Here is a 20,100-nt window from a genome sequence, read left to right on the forward strand (position 1 = left end):
AGGTTTACACTCCCGAAAAACAAACTCATCAAAGGACTTCTGGGCTAACCCCATGCACAGTAAATCTCCACTAAACATTACAAAGTCAGTCTGTCTCGAGGTATATCGTTATCAGTTTAAACTCACCAAGAGGGACAAGTTCTTCTTTTTTTTGTGGGTTGATGCTTCTACAGCAAAGCAGAGCTGAATACATAAACTTGCTTTTAGCCAATTTAGTTCTGACCTCAGGGAGGGATAAGAAAAACATCTTTTTTTTAAAACTGTAAACAGCATATATGTGATACAGCTGATCTGGGGTGTCTGCTGGCAGAGATGCTCGGTTTCAACAGTGTAATTGATGTCACACTGTTCAAAGAAAGAGTGTTAAAGTGCCAAATGGGATGTAAAAACTGCTTGGCACAGACCAGACAACAGTTTCCGATGTTTACGGTCCGCTTAGAGCTTACTGGAGAGATATTTGATACAACTGATGTGGCAACTACCAATTTTATCTACTATAGAATATAGTTTATATATATTGCAAATTTCCCCGCTGCGGGACTAATAAAGGATTATCTTATCTTATAGGTTCATCTTTTTAATGTTTTTCTTCTAATTAATCTTTGACTTTACCTTGTGAAAAAGAAAATTAAGCAAAAACACCAATGCCACAAGTTGCCGAGCCCCAAATTGATGTCTAGCAAATAGTTGGTATTTCCATTTGATGAGTTAGGCTACTTTAATGATTAATCACGTCTCAAAATTAAGTGCTATCATTATCTTGGTGTTGCTCAGCCTGTTGATACTGCCTTGAACATTGTCTGAGCCTCCAGCTTTGATTTGTAAACAAGTCTGTCCCCATAATAAAATCAATCTCTTCTGAAGGTTAGAATTAAAAAATAGTTTAGAGTTTCTCCCCTTAATAATACCTTCATGTCTTTAAAATCTGTGATGCCAAGCCTTGGCAAGTAGGTACAATTTACATAAATGAGTTTTCGTCCAGTGATGAGGTTCTCGGTGAAACAGGCCTGCAACAGAAAAGTATAATGATAAATGATTAAATAGTATCTTGAAAGCCAACATATGCACATATGAACATATATATGCACATATGCACACATATGCACATATCTTCTCTAGCTGTTAACATTATATTTGTTTATTCAGGTGAGTCTTAACCTACTTTGTATTGTGGAAATCCTAAAGACTCAATCCATCCTGCAACATCTTGACAACTCCACCTGAGGAACTCCATGTTGCCTTTAGGGCCCGTTGCCATGGAAACTGTTGCCTGCCACTAGGCGTTGATAAGTTAAAAGTGATTTTTTTTTTCCCCCGGAAAATAAATATATTTTTAAAAAAATGTTGTAAGGAGTTTTTGTAAAGAAACTAGTTTTATATTATTATTTTTTTTATTTTTTTTACATTCTAAATCTTTATTACGACTTCAGTTTGTGTTCAGCCAATCAGCGTCTTGCAATTGAGGGTGGTTGGTGAATCAGGCGCGCTGATTGGCCGTCAGAGCCGGATATGTCCCGCCCACATGAAGCGGAAACAACCAATGGCGTAGCGCGCAGCTTCCGCAGCTCTACAAACCATGTGCGCCGCTGTTATGCACAGACACCCGCACATACAGTGACTTATAGGTCGATTTGTGGCGCAGCTCCGCCTCCCATCGCCCTGTCCTCTGCAACACTCCTGCTAGCCGAAGTTCTCTTTGCACTTCTGGGTCTTTTGGGTCGGTTGAAGGGCTTTTTGCAAGCAGGAAAAGACAACAAAACCCCCACAACAATGGCTGCAATTCTCCTCCGTTCAGTTTTGAACAAGAAGGTGAGACAAATGCATGCACAATAGTTGCTTTTGTTTGACGTTTATGCAACTCTAAATAGCTAACAACCTGCTGGCTGACAAAGTCATTAGTCAAACAAACACGTTGCACACAGTCCAGCCCTCCTTCTTTAATACAAACATGTAAAATTAATCTTTATGTGCATGCTGGGTTGTGTAAATCACGGTTTATACATGGGGGTCATGCAATACCTGGACATTGCTGTTATGCATTAAGGTTAGACCTTGCACATTGACTGTAATGTGAATTGATTGCAACTAATTGTTTCTTTATTCTTTATTATTGCAGGTGTCCTTCCAACTGGGTCGTAAATGTTACTCGTCGTCCTCAGTGGTGAGAGGCCCCACTGACCAGCCTCCATAACTCAGCAATGGATGAATGGATGGATGAGTGTATAAGTGTTCAGCACATGTTTTTTTTGTAGTTGTCAGTGTGTGAAGTCACCAAACTTGTTCCCACATGCCACGTTGTGTTGCATTATGCAGTTACTTTCAAGGTTAACACATGCATGTTGACCTTAATGATATCAGAGTGACACGTTGTTTTAAGAAAAGGAATAACATAATAACATAATTCATGTGTTTTTGTGCAATGTAACTACAAATAGAGCTGAGAAAATCACATATTATCACTAAGACACAAGCCAGAATTATTAGTATTTAGATATCGATATTTCAAGTACAAACAAATAAGGTAACAGTATATTGGTCAACATATGTTATCTAACATAAATGTTTTTCATAAGGATCCCTTACATTAGGTTGTTAAAGCATTGTGACCTGCTTATGTACCAAGTGGGATATTTTACAGTTAGTTTGAGAGTGTCTTGATGGGCAAATCATGTAATGAAGAGAAAGTTTTGAAATATCTCAAATGCAGATTGGTATTTCTTGTTACTTATCAGTCTGACTTCTGTCCAAGATATACCTGTGATTAGCTAATGGCTGATTGTACTGGTCATTAGTCCAGCACTACATCACATGTTTTTTCACTGGAGATAATATAGTTAGGTAAACATCTCTGTGTCAAGTTTTGCAGATTTCAGGATGAAACGATTGTGAGTGTAAGAAACTCCACTCGGACCTGCAAGTAAATATTATGTTGAGGCATAAATCCATGAAGGGATATTTAAACATTTTCAAAGCGCTAGGACTTCCCAGTTGCATTGCATAATAATTGTAAGATGGACAACGATTGGCAACATTGCAACTCTGTGTAGAAATGTCTCATCGTACTTTGTTCTCGTTGCATACTCATTACCTATGTCCTAAGTCCATACTCGCCATATACAGCACATGTACCATACACTACACTTCATACAGTTACATAGTGAGTTATGCTAACAGGTCAAAAGTCAGTCAAAGTCCGTCTTGGGAAAGACACTGCCAAAACTTCACAAAGAAAGCTCAACCACCCGCTCAAAGAAAAAGTGTTTTGATTGCAGTATGCATACTGACTTATTTGAATGCACTTAATTCTTTCACTATTACAGTATGTACACTTTATATGCTAAAAAAAAACATGCTTAGAATTAGTGTGTATTATGGGATTGGGAAATGGCTGCGGTACATTAGAAATCTCTGAATGGTACATTAGAAATCTCTGACCAGGAGGACTTAATTTTACAGTTGAAAGAAAAGGGATCTAAAACAAATGCTTCAGACAGTCACTGTATATGTTGTGTTGATGGATGGATGTCCTGAATGAACTTAGTCATGATGTAACCAGACAGGAAGGGTTTAACCATATGCCTCTGTGATCCTCTAGCCCACAACCAAGCTGTTCATTGATGGCAAGTTTGTTGAGTCCAACACCTCGGAATGGCTCGACATTCACAACCCTGTAAGTATTCATAGATGAACTATATCCAGCCTGCGATGAGGCTGCAGTAACCAGATCTTTACTAAAAGCTGGCTGCCAATAACCAGTACTATTCTATAGTAGTATCTCCCTGTATGAACATTGGGGAGGGGGAAATGAGTTGCCAATTTCTAAGAAATCAAAGCCCAGTCTACACAGCCAGTCATGCTTTAGGAAGTCCAGCCTTGCTGTAGTTGAGCTTGTCAAGTATGAGCCTCTAGCAAGCAAGTGAAAAGCAGTGATGGATAATTATAGCATTTAAAAACAGCCCTCACCTTTCATTAGATAGAATATCAAACCTGTGAAGGATAGAAAACAATCATGTGCTTGTTAGTATTGATTCATTAATGTACATTGCCTTAATGACTTCCCTTGCTCTCCGTCAACTTGTCTGTGTGGACTTTTCTCCTGCTTCTCAGGCCACTAATGAGGTGGTGGGACGAGTTCCCAAAGCTACCGAGGAGGAGATGCTGGCAGCGGTAAACTCCTGCTCCAGAGCCTATCCGTCCTGGTCCGAGACCTCCGTCCTCAGCAGGCAGCAGGTCTTCCTGCGCTACCAGCAGCTCATCAAGGATAACATTGTACGGAAATGTATCACTTGCTTGTTGATTCCTTTTTTTTTTTTTTTTTTTTTCCATCTTTCACAAATGGGTTTCCATTTTAAGATTAACAATTTGGAGAGCAAGGAAATGTTTACATGCGTTTTATTATTTTCCTCACGAATGTCTTGAATTAATCGTGTTTTTTTCCCTCCTATATTTCAGAAAGAACTGTCCAAACTGATCACCTTGGAGCAGGGCAAAACTCTTGCCGATGCAGAGGGAGATGTATTTAGAGGACTTCGTAAGTAAAGCGTCGGCTTCCCAGGGTGCTATTGGGTTTATCCTGATTAAATTAGAGTGCCGGTGACTATATAGCGCAGATCAAATTCCCCAGTTGAAACTGTTGTCTATAGTATCTGTATCTCCTGATGAAAAGCCTGTATCTCTGGCAACCCTTTGCCTGGATGAAAGTTTGATACTAAGTGGCTGCAGGGTGTCAATTATTTGCGAGTAACCAGACCCTTCCTGGGAAAGCAACTTAAACTTTTAAATTAACAATGGAGCAAGGCTTCTGTTTTGGTCACATTGACGTATAGACGCTTAAACTGCCTTTCAAAAGGCTTTCACAATGTCCAATTATAACAAAACAAGGGTTAAGGAAACAGTTTCCCTGCAGCATCACATTGTTAAGACCTGATTTTAAAAGTCTGACTACCTAGTTTATTTGTATGCAAAGCACTCTGCAGGCTCTGCTGCTAGTTGCATGCTATATAGAGCTAATTCTGCAGCTCCCCTCATTGAGGTGTACTTTGGCTTGCATAAACAAGAATCCTGTTGAGAAGTTAAACAAGTCATGTGCACTTGCAAATAAAGGAAGATGTATTTTTGGTTATTACAAGACAGAGCTGCCAAAGTATTTGTTTTTGTACTTGGTACAGCTCCCAGTTTTGGGATGCCCGAGTTATTCTGGCATGCTAACTTGTAACTTATCAGCTGAAAGACAGGCTACATAAGCAGGTGTGCTGCCAGCATTAGAGATGTCCTACAGTGCTTGCAAGTTCTCTAAGAGTTCACTCAGAGAGAAAAAATATTAATTAACAGTTCTTCTCAAGTAAGATGCAAAAGTAAAAACTGCATCATGCTGTCTGTAGTAATGAAGACATTAAAAGATCTCATCTTAGATAACTTGTATTCATGCATCCACTAGTTTAGTGTGCTTCATATCTCTGCACTGTTGTACTGGTTTACATCATCCTTCCTCTTCATCATCCCCCCCCCCACAGAGGTGGTCGAGCATGCCTGCAGCATTACATCCCTCATGCTGGGGGAGACGTTACCCTCCATCACCCGGGACATGGACACATACACCTACCGCCTGCCCATCGGAGTGTGTGCCGGCATCGCCCCCTTTAACTTCCCCGCCATGATTCCCCTGTGGATGTTCCCCATGGGCATGGTATGTGGCAACACCTACCTGATGAAGCCCTCTGAGCGGGTCCCGGGGTGCACCATGCTCCTGGCCAAGTTGATCCAGGACGCCGGAGCACCAGATGGCACACTCAACATTATCCACGGGCAGCATTCAGGTGAGTGTGTGTGTGTCTCCACCTTCAGTCAGAAGCAGACAATCTGTCTGTCTGTCTGTCTGTCTGTCTGTCTGTCTGTCTGTGTGTGTGTGTGTGTGTGTGTGTGTGTGTGTGTGTGTGTGTGTGTGTGTGTGTGTGTGTGTGTGTGTGTGTGTGTGTGTGTGTGTGTGTGTGTGTGTGTGTGTGTGTGTGTGTGTGTGTGTGCACCAATGGCAGAAGGTCCAAGGATGATTCAAGCACTAATCATATACCCTGTGGCAATATGTAGATGGGGAAATTTCCATAATATGTGCAGCCTATATCTGTATGTAATGGATGTTTGAGGAAAGAGAGTTTGGATTTCTTTATTGGAGTCCTTTGTGCTCATATATTGCCTTACGGGTGCAGCAGCACGGATGAAGAAAGAAACATTGATAGTATCCGTTTGTATCTTTGTGTAGCGGTGAACTTCATCTGTGACCACCCGGCCATCAAAGCCATCAGCTTTGTGGGCTCCAACCCGGCCGGAGAGCACATCTACGAGCGGGGATCCAAGAACGGCAAGAGGGTGCAGTCCAACATGGTACGCCAGAGCTCACAGCACACGTTTTAACATCCTTAGACTAAATATATACTGCTCTTACCTTCAGGATTATAAGTCTCTTGAAGCTGAAGTTGTTGGTTGCCATGATAACCCACTTATTAAATATGGTTCCAGTTGTTATGGATAAAAAAATATATGGAGCAGAATGTTTATTATTCTGTTACCAAGACAACAACTCTGTGCTCAGCTGTCAATCACTGATGTTTGTAACATATTTGAAAAGCTCTGTGCAACCGTCTTAACTGGAGAGAAACCCTTCAGAGCCGTGTCCTACATTTTTCATTTTCAGGGTGCCAAAAACCATGGTGTGGTGATGCCTGATGCCAACAAAGAGAACACCATCAACCAGCTAGTGGGTGCTGCTTTCGGAGCAGCTGGCCAGCGCTGCATGGCTCTGTCCACCGCTATTTTTGTCGGGGAGTCTCGTGAATGGCTCCCGGAGCTGGTGGAGCGCTCCAAATCACTGCGTGTCAATGCAGGTAACGTCAATGTTACAGTGTCAACACAAATGAAATGTGTCTTTCCTTAATATGTTGGTGTAAAGCGTTAAATGGTATTGCCTTCTTTGTTTTAATGGGACATTTGTACATGTACGTATGTGTCCTGAAGGGGATCAGCCTGGGGCGGATGTGGGTCCCCTGATCTCCCCTCAAGCCAAGGCCAGGGTGGAGTATTTGATCCAGAGTGGGGTGGAGGAGGGAGCCAATATTCTGCTGGACGGGAGAAAGGTCAACGTCAAAGGATATGAAAATGGAAACTTTGTAGGACCGACCATTCTGAGCGGTGTAACGGTGAGATTCGGCGAGGGGTGGACAACATGACTGCCCTTTTTCAGTTACTAAAAAGTCTAAATATGATAAAATACAAACCCCAGAAGGTTATTTCTAAAGATTTTTAGAGAAAATGACATAAAGTTGAGCTTGCTTTTTTTAATAGGAGCCTAATGACTGTGTTAAATGCACTTAAAGCACTTCTTCCCAGTCATCTCCATGTAGTGCTATAACATCATAAAGTGTGTACATTATGTGCTGTTAATGATGCCTTGTGGAGTTTTTGTTGCAGATGATGTTAAATGCTGGAGGAGACTCTGGTGTGATCGTTCTGCTGTTGTTTTCCAGCCGGCCATGAAGTGTTACAAAGAGGAGATCTTTGGACCGGTGCTTGTCGTCCTGGAGGCCGAAAACCTTGACGAAGCGATTTCTTTAATCAACAGTAACCCCTACGGCAACGGCACCGCCATCTTCACCACCAATGGAGCCACAGCGCGCAAATACACACATGAGGTGGACGTCGGCCAGGTGAGAGACGCTTTTAAAAGGGCTGAATAAGAAGACACTGGAGATTATTAGTCAATTTGAACACTTTTCCCTGAAGAGGAGCTCTGTCAGGGTTTTAAAAAATGGTTACCTTTGGCCTTATTTTGATCCCAAGTGAGTCACCTATGTGAGACTTGGATGAGCTAACAGAGGCTTTCTTTTTCAAAGCCAGGAAATAGACATAGAATTCATGTGAAGTGTGAATATATTTATTGTAGCAGCTTGATGGCTCAAAGGAATAGTGCTATAAAGTATTCATGAAAGTGAAACTCCTCGCTCAGATTTTTCTCGCATAATTTTAACAGTTCATCCTTGTAAATCCAAGTTTCACTCTTATTGTTTGAGCCATTAAAGGATAGGTTCACATTTTTTTAAATCATTCTTGAAATGTCTATGCAAATAGATTTTACTAGATGTTATGTTCCTCCCCATCTCTTTCATTGAAGGCATGTTAGGAAAGGATTTTATAATGGTCCGTGTGAACAGGAGAAATGATTACATGAGCCTCTGCTTTAACTTCAAGACAGATTTATGATGAATTTTCATTTAGAAAGAAGAAGAAATTGTCTTTTACTAAGTCCGTGCTTTCCTTCCAGTGAGGAATCGGCACATAATCAACCTGAAGTTGTGTAACTTATCACCAGGCAATACATAGAAACCATGTCAGAATAAGAATCTGTTTATTGCCAAGGTCGTTTACTTATACAAGGAATTTGGCTTGCAGATTGGTGCTCAACAATAAATGCAGTGCAATAATATAAGACATAATTAAAAAATATGAACATTTACAATAGAATAAACAAACAAACTAATTTACGAGTATGTTAAAATAAGCTGTTAAATAATTGTACTGGAGGTGTAGAGTCAGAGTCAGTGGGGGTCCCGGCTTGTCAAACCTGTTAATACAGCGGGAGCCAATTTGCACATGTTGTCTAAATTTTGAATGCTAATTGAGTCTTTGTCTATGTACAATTTTTAAACGTATATCAACATTTCTCATGCAGATGGATGAGAAATAATCTACCTCACTTTTACTCTGTAGTATATGCCTAAAGTTGAAAATACATCATATTGATCGGTCACACGTGGCTTTAAACCGTTTCCCCTCAGGGGGGAAGTTATGGCAGCAAAATGACGGGATGTATACGTAGTTTATTTGTACCGCTGCAGAAGTTCTGTATGATTTGCTAGAGCTGGGCGATTATTCCATATGATAATGTTCTTGCTAGAAAAGCAATTTTCTAGAGTAGATTAGCAGGAATTGCTAAAAAAAAAAAAAAAAAAAAAAGTGTGAAAAGGGCTTGAATACTATGAATGTCATTTAAAAGCTGACGTTCTTAATTAAATATAAAAAGTAAATAAAAAAAGTATTTAATTCAAGAATATACACAACCATGTGGTTATGTCATATAATTTATTGATTTATTCATTGAATTGCCAGAAAACATGCTATGTTGTGATAGAAGAGTTTGGCCATATTTCCCAGCCCTAATGCATGTATTCATTCTTACAGATCGGCGTGAACGTGCCCATCCCTGTCCCCCTCCCCATGTTCTCCTTCACCGGCTCCAGAGGCTCCTTCAGAGGAGACACCAACTTCTATGGCAAGCAGGTAAATAACAAAAGCTAAGTTTGTCATGTCTTGGATCCCCAAAAATACTTTGCATTAAAATAATAATGATAAAGTACTGGGTAGTTGACGCTGCTGTTGTCTTTTTTTACCACCAGGGCATCCAGTTCTACACTCAGATCAAGACCGTGACGTCACAGTGGAAGGCTGAGGATGCCACTGTGACCAGCCCAGCTGTTACCATGCCAACCATGGGACGCTAAATTGACAGCACATCCAGCATAACCTTGAGAGACTTCTCATATGCCTTAAGATGAAGCCCATGGAAGGAAATAGGGGGGGGGAGGGAGGTCACATGTCCTTTTCTGTTTTGTTTTTTTAGATATATTCACTAAACTTTGGTTCCTTCTGAACAATGTTGATGCACAAAAACACACAAATGCAAATTACACCTCTCTGGGAGATTGGAGCTGGATTGATGCAATGATTGATGCAATGATTGATGCAATGATTGATGCTGTGAGTCTCTTCATGGGTTTGTTGTGTTTGTCCTGTTCTGACGGGGTGGACCATGGATGTAACCAAGCTCAGTTATTTTCATGTTTAGTTGTCTGGTGTCACATTTCTTTAAACCTAACATAGAAATCAAAAGGGTCAGGGATTCTACTTTGGAGCAATGACCCCCCAAATGTCTTCCACCATTATCCCTTGTTTTTTTTTAGCTTGTACCGTTCGTCAAAGCGTTGTGTAGATACTTGTTAAGAAGACATAAACGGAGCAAGAGCAAACCTTTTCTCTGTTGCCCTGTCAAAACTGACATAATGGTTGTAGTTCTCTACCCTCTAAATGTATTTATCCTACTGTCCGGTGTTGGGACTACCATGTGGTTTCTTGTATGTCAGAGAGAGGTTCACGGGTTTTTGTACTGTATTGTCGGGAGCGATACTTTCATTCTGGCCATGAATTGTCTGAAAGTTAAATTGCTGTCTTTTATATGAGTTGACATCTGACATTCTCTACAAACCATTATAATGAAACAGTATGTGCTGGACATATTTTTCATTCAAATGATATGAGCTACATCAAATTTTGTCACCTTGACTACCTTTGGTTGAAGATTATGACATGACATCAAGGTAGTTCAATGTTTGAATAAAGCCACTTGACTATATTGAATTTTGTGTTGAAATGATCCTCTGGTTCTGTTGCAATTTTATGTATTATTCATCACACGTTACGCCAACATATTGGTATGCCGGAGCAAAGAAAGGTGCAGATCTAAATCATGCCTAATTAACTTCACAAATGAGAAGTAGTTGATGTTTGAATTTATTCTGGTTCAACACTACACAGCCTATAATTTAGATTAAATTTAAGTGTCTATGATTAAAAAAAATATAATGTGCATGCTGACAGAAAAGGCTGAGTATCTGTTATTTGTGTGCAATCTGTGTCTTTGACGGCCATTGGTCAGCCGTGCACGTCCATGACGACACGGCTGACGTCACGACGCGTCATCAGCCACTCCGCAAGAAGAGTAGTCGGGCGTCCGCCATGGTGAGCTCCCGAGTGCTTAACGTTCAAACGACTGTGCAAAGTTACAAATCTTTATTCAGTTTATTAAAAATTGTGACGTGTGGTTGTTAATTAAGTGTTAACTAGTTTATTAACAAACGTAACTACCGCCTAGTTTGGTTAAACGTAGCCTTCACGCTTAATTCTCCGTCAATTGACGTAAGTTACGTAAGTGACGTAAATTGAAAATTGACGTAAGTAACGTCAGTTGACAACTGACGTAAGTGACGTCACTTGACGGAGAATTAACGTTAACGACTGTTAATAAATATAAAATACGTTCAAAAATACTCCACTTCCATTACACTGACAGCAGAAAAAAAAAAACTTACGTTAAAAAAGTGTATTAAACTACAGAGAATACGTTAATAGACGTTTGAGCTACGTTGGAACGTTATTCACAAAAGTTGACTGACAGTTAACGGTTACGCTTACGTCAGATATACGGTTGCTAAGTAACCCCTAACGACATTCAGGAACTCCAGTTTGTTCTCTAAACGTCCTTTTAGTGAATTTAACCAAGTGAGGCAGCCACAGAAATGCCCAGTTTAAAAGCACTAAGAATGATTTAACAACATTATAAATGTAATCACAATTAATACAAATGTAAAACACATACACATAAAACAATACATTTTCCAAATCTTTTTTATTTGACTTTGAGGGCCCAAAATCTTAGTTTCATGTGTCTACTTGCCTTTTAAGTCATTCAAGCACCCACTCTAGAGCCACACATTTACTTTACATTAAATTAAATACATTAAATTAGTCTGGACCTTTTTTAGAAAAAACATTCACATAAGTACACATTGCCACACTTGCGAAGATTTATTTTTAATACATGCTCCTCTCACATGGTCGTGACAAGTTCAGTGGCAGTTTCTTACCCCCAAACTAGTTAAATCAATCATGAGGCCTGGTGTATTTTCATATTTAGTTTCTTTTCTAGCAGATTGTGGCTCCAAATCAGCAAATATCAAGACCACAAGTGAGAATTATCTCACGCTTGGCTTCTTAATAAATGATAAAGAGACGGAGGCTGGGCTCTCATTTGTGAGACAGTCCTTTAACACTAACGTTATTCAAATGTAAAGTCTAGTTGTAGCATTTCAATTCCATTTTGCACTAGTTAAATGCCCCAAAAATGTAAATCTTCAATTGGAATTCAAAGGTAGTAAAAATGTCTCACTTAAAAACATCTTTCTTCTTTAATCTTATATGTAAGCAGAGTGAATGTCTCATCAAGGGGTTTCTCACAGAGTATTGCCTGACTGAGGCTTTAAATAAATCATAATTCCTCACATTAGATAACTGAGTTTTGCAGAGCGCTGTTGAGACATGCTTGAGTTGCAGTGTATTGATTAAATATCAAAGGATTTGAAGTCCACAAATGAAGTCAAACGTGGTGTTGTTGTGATGTACTCTTATGTGTCTGCAGGAGTTGACTCAGCAGCTAGAGAGGTTGATTTTGGGGTATGTCTCTGTGGTTGGTTAGAGAGTCTGACGGGGTGTGGTCTAATATAAATAACTCTATTGCTTCTTACGCCTCTGTCCTTTGCCATGCTGTAATTTAACGTTTCCCAATACTAGTCAGCATCAGTTTGAGCTGCTTTTTGGACCAGTTCAAACCCATTTAATAATAACTTTAAAGTGCTCTAACAAGAAGACCTATGATATCTTTCTCTGGTTGACTCTCCAGAGTGAAGATGACCCTCACCGTGACACTTCTACTCCTGGTACTGCTCGCCGTTGCGGGGCTGAGCCGGGCCCAGGTCAAGACCTCTCTCCTGGATTTGACCAACAGCATCGGGAGCATCCTTCCCAGACTCAGCCGACCAGCAAACCACAGCCGCATCTTCTATGCAGTGATGTTTGATGCAGGGAGCACGGGGACACGCATCCACGTCTACACCTTCATCCAGAGCGACTCAGGTAATAATGGACATATTCATCTGACCTGCTTTCCTCTGCTCTTTAACACATTTTTATCAATGTCTAGGGTGAGAAACAGGTAAATTCCCACGTGTGTTTACTGCAGTCAGGACGTCATGTAATGCATTTACATGTCCTGTGATCAATTGATTTGCAATGCAAACAGCAGAGTAAATGGATTTACAGGCTCTATTCCTTTCCTCAGCATTCCCTCTGTCCTCACAGCCTCGCTTTTCTGTCAACCTCGACATTTCTTTACCTCAGGGGACATTCTTGACTTCTTGGTTATTCTTGACTTAATTTACTTTTGAAGAAATAATCCTATTTTGTCAGATTCAAGTCAACATGTCTCATTTTGAATAAGGGGATATATTCTGCATATGTATGCTAAGCAGATTTAGGCCTCTTAATGCTTTTAATAGCTGCTGCATATTTGATGTGGGCGGATCTTGTTTCTTTTAGAGGAGCTGCCTCTTTTGGACAATGAGATGTTCCACTCCATAAAGCCCGGTTTGTCAGCATATGCTGACTCTCCCGAAATGGTGAGTTCATTGTCAAATCTAATCAATTATATTGAGCTGAAGGACAAGGTCCACTGGCTCTACATTGTATTCAGAAACACTGCCAATAGCCTCCCTCTGCGGGAAATCACATTACTAACGACAGAAAGTAGGAAGTGAGAAAAAACAAAATGACAAACAAGTGAATATTCAATCAGCCTGATATGTAACACTCCCAAGTTTTCTCTCAACTCTAACTAGTCACCCCGAGCAGTGCTGTGTTGTAGTGAGCATTGTCTGTTTTTAAAGGCTGGACACACAGTGAGGATGTTGTTGACGGTGGCCAAGAAGACTGTGCCTCGTCTGGAGTGGAAGAGAACTCCGCTGGTGCTCAGAGCCACGGCCGGACTTCGGCTGCTGGACGCAGAGAAAGCCCAGGTTCTCTTGGTGCAGGTACAAGAGTGCGATGGTACCGAGACATGACACGCCGTCCAGACATCTGTAAAGCGGAGTGCAGCTCTTTATCCTGGGGAGTTGTGAGGCGCTTCATTGTCTGACACTCTCTCGGCAAAGTGCATCCTCTTATCCAGGGAAGTAGCAGGCGGAAGGCGAAAGAGCATTTTCAGTGTTATGGCAGGCGGTGCATGGACAAGAGGAAAAAGTATTGTTATCAAAGTGGTGTGAGCTTAGTGGGAGAGACTCCTGTGAAGGGGATCAGGTAGTAATGGATGGCCTAGGGCACCTTGGAAGATTAATGATACTTTATTAATCCCCCTTGAGGGAATTAATTAATCCCTTCAAGCGGAGGGCACCTCTGGATGAGCTACCATTACAGTAGATAACATTAAGGCCATTCCACTGCTGCTTTCCATGGCGCCCTCATGCTCTCACCCCCCCACCCCTCTCCCCTTTTCCCCCAATCACTCATCCTGCCTCCCTCTCCTCCTCTTCCTACACAGGTTCAACATGTGTTTGATGAATCTCCCTTTTTGGTCCCAGACAACAGCGTCAGCATAATGAACGGCACATATGAAGGTAACGTCTGCCCCGACAAGCAACACATTCGTCAGTTATCACAGCCACTCATGTTCTTCCTGCAGCACTTTGTAGGTGGCATCAGTGATCCGTCTGCCCTACTTTGTGTGCTGTGCAATATCCATAAGGCGTCTCCGTTAACTTGCAGACTTTGCTATAATTGCAGCAGATTATTGCTGTTTTTTTATGATGATACTAAAGAAAATGTAATTGCGCTTCACCACAAAGTTGTTGTGACCTTAAAAGTCTGTAATTAGGCCTTGAAAAATTGGTGTTATTGTCTGTGGTGCCACAGTGTTATTTGGTTTGTCAGCATTTCAATATTGTTTTTAGCATCATATCTCTTACTCACGTGTTTGTACACGCTGTGACCATTGTAATTACAGTGAAAATTAGTCAGCTTTTCTAAAATGATCTCGTGTGTTCCACCTGAAATGTCTGTTTATTGGTTTGCTAATCTCTTTAAACGCAGGGATCCTGGCTTGGATATCTGTGAACTATCTGACAGGTGAGTACTATTAACTTGCCTCCAAATTCAACTGGGTGTCTTTTTATAGACCCTGCTTCATAAATACATGCCGAATGCATACAAGTATGATTATGTTGCCCAAAGGGAATAGCTCTGATCTTTATCAGGCTCAATATCTGGATTTTACACTTTTTGCTTGCACAGTCTGTGTCAAATAGGGCTTTTGAAGATAGCGTCTAAAGTATAACTGATTAGCTCTTCTCTGTGGGCTGCTGGATTAAAATAGGAACTGTTTTCAGGTCACCTGAATGCACAAATCAAAAAGACAGTGGGAATCTTGGATCTGGGAGGAGGATCCACGCAGATCACTTTCCTGCCAAAACTGAGGGTCAATATTCTTTTTTTGCACGCTTAGAGATTTCGGTACAAATTAAAACTCTTTATTGATTCCTAACCCACTACATCCTTCATATTCCAACGTAGAAAACCATTGAAAGTGTCCCTGTCGCTGATTACGTTGCCAGATTTGGCTTCTCCAACACAACGTTTGAATTGTACACTTACAGGTAACAGTTTTGTTAATTAATGCATGTTTCAGAAAATATGTTAATCTTACATTTGATTGCATGAAGTCTATTCTTGATATAATCTCAGTTAACGGTAATTTCCTTCTTTCTTTTTTTTTTTAATTGGCCTCCAGTATTGACTAATTATGTATGAAATGCCACTGACTTTGTTGTTGTGACTTTGTTGTTGTGACTTTGTAACTTCACTTGCATTGGTTTTTAATTAGGGGAACTTCTATTAACTGTTTAGTCATTGGCATGTGAAGAATTTGTGACACCATTTGTTTGGCCCATTTTCAGAATGACTTACTTGTTACATGCTCAGTCTGTTCCTGGTTGGTTTAGTAACTGTAGAACAATCCTTTGACTTCTCCCAGTTACCTTGGAAATGGACTGATGGCAGCGCGGCTGGCCACACTGGGCGCTTTGGGTGCAGAAGGTACTGTTCTCTACATGAGAAAAGGGGCTCCTATGCCATTAGCTGTGGCTCAGTGTTGTTCATTGTGAGTGTGATTACATCCTCTGAAGGATGCTGAGACAGAACAGTGAGTCAGTTCTCCAAGTTTTCTCTCGGTTGTTGTTTCCTTCCTGCCCATTTCTACAAATACTGAGTAAAGGAGGTAACAAGAGAGAGATGTTTTTGTTTTTTTTCTTAGGATGTACTTTCAAGTTTTTCACTCTTAATAAACAATTCAAGTGAGACCCTGAGATGAATCACCGAAGGGCTCCAGAGGAAATTGTGTTAGTGACTGAGTCAGACTCACGCCGTGGTGACCAGTTGTGAAGCAGTAAAAGCCAGTTAGAAGATCAAATAAGTCTGTGCTCTTAACAGGGTTGGAGTGGCGAGTCTTTAAAAGTTCCTGCCTGCCAAAGAAGTTCAGGGATGAATGGAGTTTTGGAGGTCTGACCTATCAAGTTAGCGGGGACCCAGATGGTAAGATCTTGTTTACTTAAAGTATTATCCGTCTGTTGAGTTGAGTAAAACCAAAGCTACTGAATAAGGGAATGAACATTTTTTCAAATCTCTGAAATTTAGGATTGTCGGGCTACAAATATACAGAGTAAAGATCAGCAAATATGTGACACATTTGAGCAAATATATAAAAAACTGAATATTTTGTGACGACAAACACACATCTGCGTTTATTATATCTGTCCTCGACCAAAGATATTCTTCAAGATATTCAAAGATAGTCATCTTACACTCATACAATTTTGTATATGAAACGATTAGTTGTTTTAATCGACATGATGAATGATTCAAAAGCACCACTTAAAAGAGATGTGCTGATACGTAGTTATTCAGCTTGAAAAATGGATTTAAAAAAATTAAATCGACAAAAAAGAAAAAATGGTAGTCGACAAACGTCAGATTCGTCGAATAAGAGGGGGCAGCCCCTGCAGTTATGTTTCCAAAGCCCAGTAAAATGGATTTGAGTTGAATTACACATCATGTCATAATGTTTTCCCCACAGAAGATGCAAACGTTACACCACTGTCTCTGTTTCCTCTCCAGGTAATGCAGGATACAAGCTTTGTTATCAGGAAGTACTTAAGGTGGTGAAGGGGATTATTCATCAGCCGTATGAGGTCCAAGACAGCAACGTATTCTATGCATTCTCCTATTACTTTGACAGAGCTGTGGATGCAGGCCTTATCGGTGAGTACACCCCCACCCACCCCACCCCCCCTGTACACACCTTACATAATTATACATACCTAGCAGGATGTTATTACCCATTCCAATGCAAGACAGAGGCAGGGAAGTGTGAGTCATCTGCACCCGTCTCAGAGGATTTGAAGAGCTATATGTGTGTAGTTATTAAAGAAATTGCTGTCCTCTGCCAGTCCAAGCTGAAAGGGCACACACTCTTATTATTAGTCTTGTGGACATTTGCATGTGGATCTACCTTCTTAATGAATGGTGTAGCATTTAAAATGTGTGGAAGATGACCCCAGTCACCTCTTGTTGCAGATGGGGTCCAAGGAGGGAGTCTGGAGGTCAGAGACTTCAAGAAGAGAGCCAAAGAAGGTGAGACGGGCAAAGCAATGCATCCTTACTATGACAGCTCTGCAGCACCGCATACTTGAGACACAGCGTGCATCACAATAGTCTGGACTTGTGTCCTCGCTGCTATCTGAAATCCTGCCCTCGTCCTCCCAGCAGAGAATAGACGACTGATCATTCAACCTCACTGACGTGATTCCCTTTTTTCTGCTCAGTGTGCAGTAGGATGACCAAGTACCCTACCGTCAGTTCCTTCCTGTGCATGGACATGACCTACATCACTTGTCTGCTCAAGGATGGATTCGGCTTCAAGGAGAGCACCGTGCTGCAGGTGAAGCATTACACAACACAATCATCAGTGTTTGTGGCCTTGTTTTTAAGGACGCCACAGTGGGAATAGACACACAGGAACATTTTCCAAAAGGTTGCGTGGCATTTTAAAATGAACTACCCGTGTTTGAGGTCGTTCAGCTCAGACTTAAGAGTTCAAGTCAAACAATTGAGTCGCATTAAAAGACGCCAGCGTGGTTGCGTTTTTAAAATAGCCTCAATTTAACAACCTAGTCTATCATACAATGGTGCCTAGAGTGGCATGTGGTCAAGATATTGTTGTCATAGAAACATAAAAAAGACACATGCCTCAAGTCAGTAATTGTTGTAGGCCAACCCTGGAGTTTAGATTCTCCCATACTGTACAATGCCTTTTTTTCCTTTTTATGCCATGCAATACTATTACTTTGACTATTTATGACATACTATACAATTATTTTTTCATAACTTACCATACCATGACTTTGGTTTTACTTTTTTTATTTACTTTTTTTAACATAGTATACTATGTTTTTTTCATTTTCTTTTTTTACTACAAACTATATTATACATATTTTTGACATACGTTACTATGAATTTTTTCATGTCATACTATGACTTTATATTACTTACTATACTATTACTTTTTTGTACATGATATATAACTACTTTCTGTGACTTTTTTTCAACATACTATACTATGACTTTCTTTTTCACTTTTTTTGACATACTATACTATGACATTTTTTTGACAGAATGCCTTTTTTTTCTTTTTAATTACATGCTATACTATGACTTTGTTTATGAAATAATTTACTATTACTTTTTTTATGACTTACTATACTATGACCTTTTTTTTTTAACTTTTTAGACATACTATACTATGACTGTTTATGAAATAATTTACTATTACTTTGTTTATGACATCCTATACTTTGACTTTTTTTTTTACTTTTTTTGACAGAATGAAAAACAAAACAATACTGCATTTCTGTAGTGCATTTTTTGAATTTACATTAAAAGGAATATAAACAGCAGCAACAGAATAATTCTCCGGGCAGATCAGGAAAACATTGGCCATCAACTTGGACTATGTTTGAGCACCAAGCATCATGACGTGAACACAGAGTCCACTTCCTCTCGTTCCACTGGAGTCCTGCGCTCTGTCCTGTGGTCCGTCCGTCAAGTGCAGCTTGATTCGGGATGCACAATGGAGCCAGGTCTCTGTGAAGATTTGGGCTCAACCGTCTCTGACCTCTGTTGCTGGGTTTGCCTGAAGTTTTATTTCTTCAATCGTATTAATCTGCAGCCAGACATCAGACAGGCAGGAGTAGGCTCTGGAGTGGAGTAACCTCTGGTCCTAGCTGGGTTAACTTAGCTCCCATCTTGGCTCTCCTACAGGGGGCAGTTTGATGATGTTTGGTCCGGCAGGTCTGACTGGTCTGTCTGCCGTCGGTGGTGAACGTCTCAAAGTCTACTGCACTTATGTAATATCATAACTTTTCTTAAATGTTTTCAGAATACTATATTATGACTTTTTTTTTTACTTTATTAGACATACTATACTATGACTTTTTTTTTTTACAACATACTATACTATGACTGTTTTATGAGATACTAGAGTATGACTTTTTTTTTTTAAATTGTTACGTACTATAACATGATCTTATTACTTTTTTGGACATACTCCACTATGACTTTTTTGTGACATATAGTACTGTTACCTTTTTGTTTTTCTTTGGTTTGTCATACTATGTCCTTTTAAACATTTTTTATGACATACTATACATCTTTTTTTTTTTAAACCTTGTTATGACCTACTAAACTATGACTTTAAAAAGTGTTTTACAACATACTGTTGCATTCAATGATTTAAAAAAAAAAAAAAAATGTTATGACAAACTTTAGAATGACTTTCCTTTTTTTACTATTTTAATCACAAACCAAACAATGACTTGGCAAAAACACCTTTTTATGACTTTTTGTGGCATACTATAAGTATGACTTTAAGAACCTGCTACTTTTAGCAAAATACTACACTATAATTACATATAATTATGTATATATTTTTACACAATTCATGGCAAAAATTTGAAAGAAAAAGTAAATTCTACACAATGATTTGGTTACTTTTTTATTTCAATAAATACAAAAGGCATTTGAGTGATCAAACTGTTTCCCCCCCCCTCCCCTTCTAGTTGACCAAGAAAGTGAATAACGTGGAGGCAAGCTGGGCTTTGGGCGCCACGTTGGACCACTTCCACAACCTGAAGATCCACTGAGGCGAAGGGAGGAGCAAACACTGCTCATTATGGTGGTGCTCAGTAACAAACACGGGACTACCTTATCTAACGGCCCCAGACATCCACGGTTTGTTTCATAAGGGCAGAACAAACCTCATGAGCAATTCTTAGTTTCTTT

General features: G+C 40.0%; 2 protein-coding genes across 2 annotated transcripts; both read left to right on the forward strand.

The window, feature by feature from the left end:
- The first annotated feature begins 1,570 nt into the window (after positions 1–1,570).
- Positions 1,571–10,456, forward strand: LOC129107429 (methylmalonate-semialdehyde dehydrogenase [acylating], mitochondrial-like). The gene is made up of 12 exons (XM_054618916.1): positions 1,571–1,809; positions 2,117–2,161; positions 3,596–3,670; positions 4,108–4,269; positions 4,453–4,531; positions 5,514–5,816; positions 6,257–6,378; positions 6,689–6,878; positions 7,009–7,190; positions 7,518–7,697; positions 9,229–9,327; positions 9,444–10,456. Exons 1-12 carry the CDS (start codon positions 1,771–1,773, stop codon positions 9,546–9,548), a joined length of 1,581 nt encoding a protein of 526 aa, XP_054474891.1. The 5' UTR covers positions 1,571–1,770; the 3' UTR covers positions 9,549–10,456.
- LOC129107560 (ectonucleoside triphosphate diphosphohydrolase 5-like) lies at positions 9,793–19,967 on the forward strand. Its single transcript, XM_054619063.1, has 16 exons — positions 9,793–9,862; positions 10,760–10,842; positions 12,299–12,333; positions 12,560–12,792; positions 13,255–13,334; positions 13,602–13,745; positions 14,252–14,327; positions 14,800–14,835; positions 15,096–15,184; positions 15,280–15,362; positions 15,740–15,801; positions 16,195–16,296; positions 16,879–17,022; positions 17,338–17,394; positions 17,586–17,701; positions 19,878–19,967. The coding sequence occupies exons 1-16, from the start codon at positions 9,793–9,795 to the stop codon at positions 19,959–19,961; spliced, it is 1,494 nt and encodes a 497-aa protein (XP_054475038.1). The 3' UTR covers positions 19,962–19,967.
- Positions 19,968–20,100: the final 133 nt, after the last annotated feature.

This window comes from Anoplopoma fimbria, chromosome 18, assembly GCF_027596085.1.
Source record: "Anoplopoma fimbria isolate UVic2021 breed Golden Eagle Sablefish chromosome 18, Afim_UVic_2022, whole genome shotgun sequence".
Lineage (NCBI taxonomy): Eukaryota > Metazoa > Chordata > Actinopteri > Perciformes > Anoplopomatidae > Anoplopoma > Anoplopoma fimbria.

Excerpts from the sequence above, each read along its gene's own strand:
- LOC129107429 (XM_054618916.1), top strand. The coding sequence starts at position 1,771 with ATGGCTGCAATTCTCCTCCGTTCAGTTTTGAACAAGAAG. Across the intron at positions 6,879-7,008 it reads ATCACTGCGTGTCAATGCAG|GGGATCAGCCTGGGGCGGAT; the intron begins GTAACGTCAATG and ends TGTGTCCTGAAG. Across the intron at positions 9,328-9,443 it reads CCAACTTCTATGGCAAGCAG|GGCATCCAGTTCTACACTCA; the intron begins GTAAATAACAAA and ends TTTTACCACCAG.
- LOC129107560 (XM_054619063.1), top strand. The coding sequence starts at position 9,793 with ATGATTGATGCTGTGAGTCTCTTCATGGGTTTGTTGTGTTTGTCCTGT. Across the intron at positions 14,836-15,095 it reads ATCTGTGAACTATCTGACAG|GTCACCTGAATGCACAAATC; the intron begins GTGAGTACTATT and ends AACTGTTTTCAG. Across the intron at positions 17,023-17,337 it reads TGTGGATGCAGGCCTTATCG|ATGGGGTCCAAGGAGGGAGT; the intron begins GTGAGTACACCC and ends CTCTTGTTGCAG.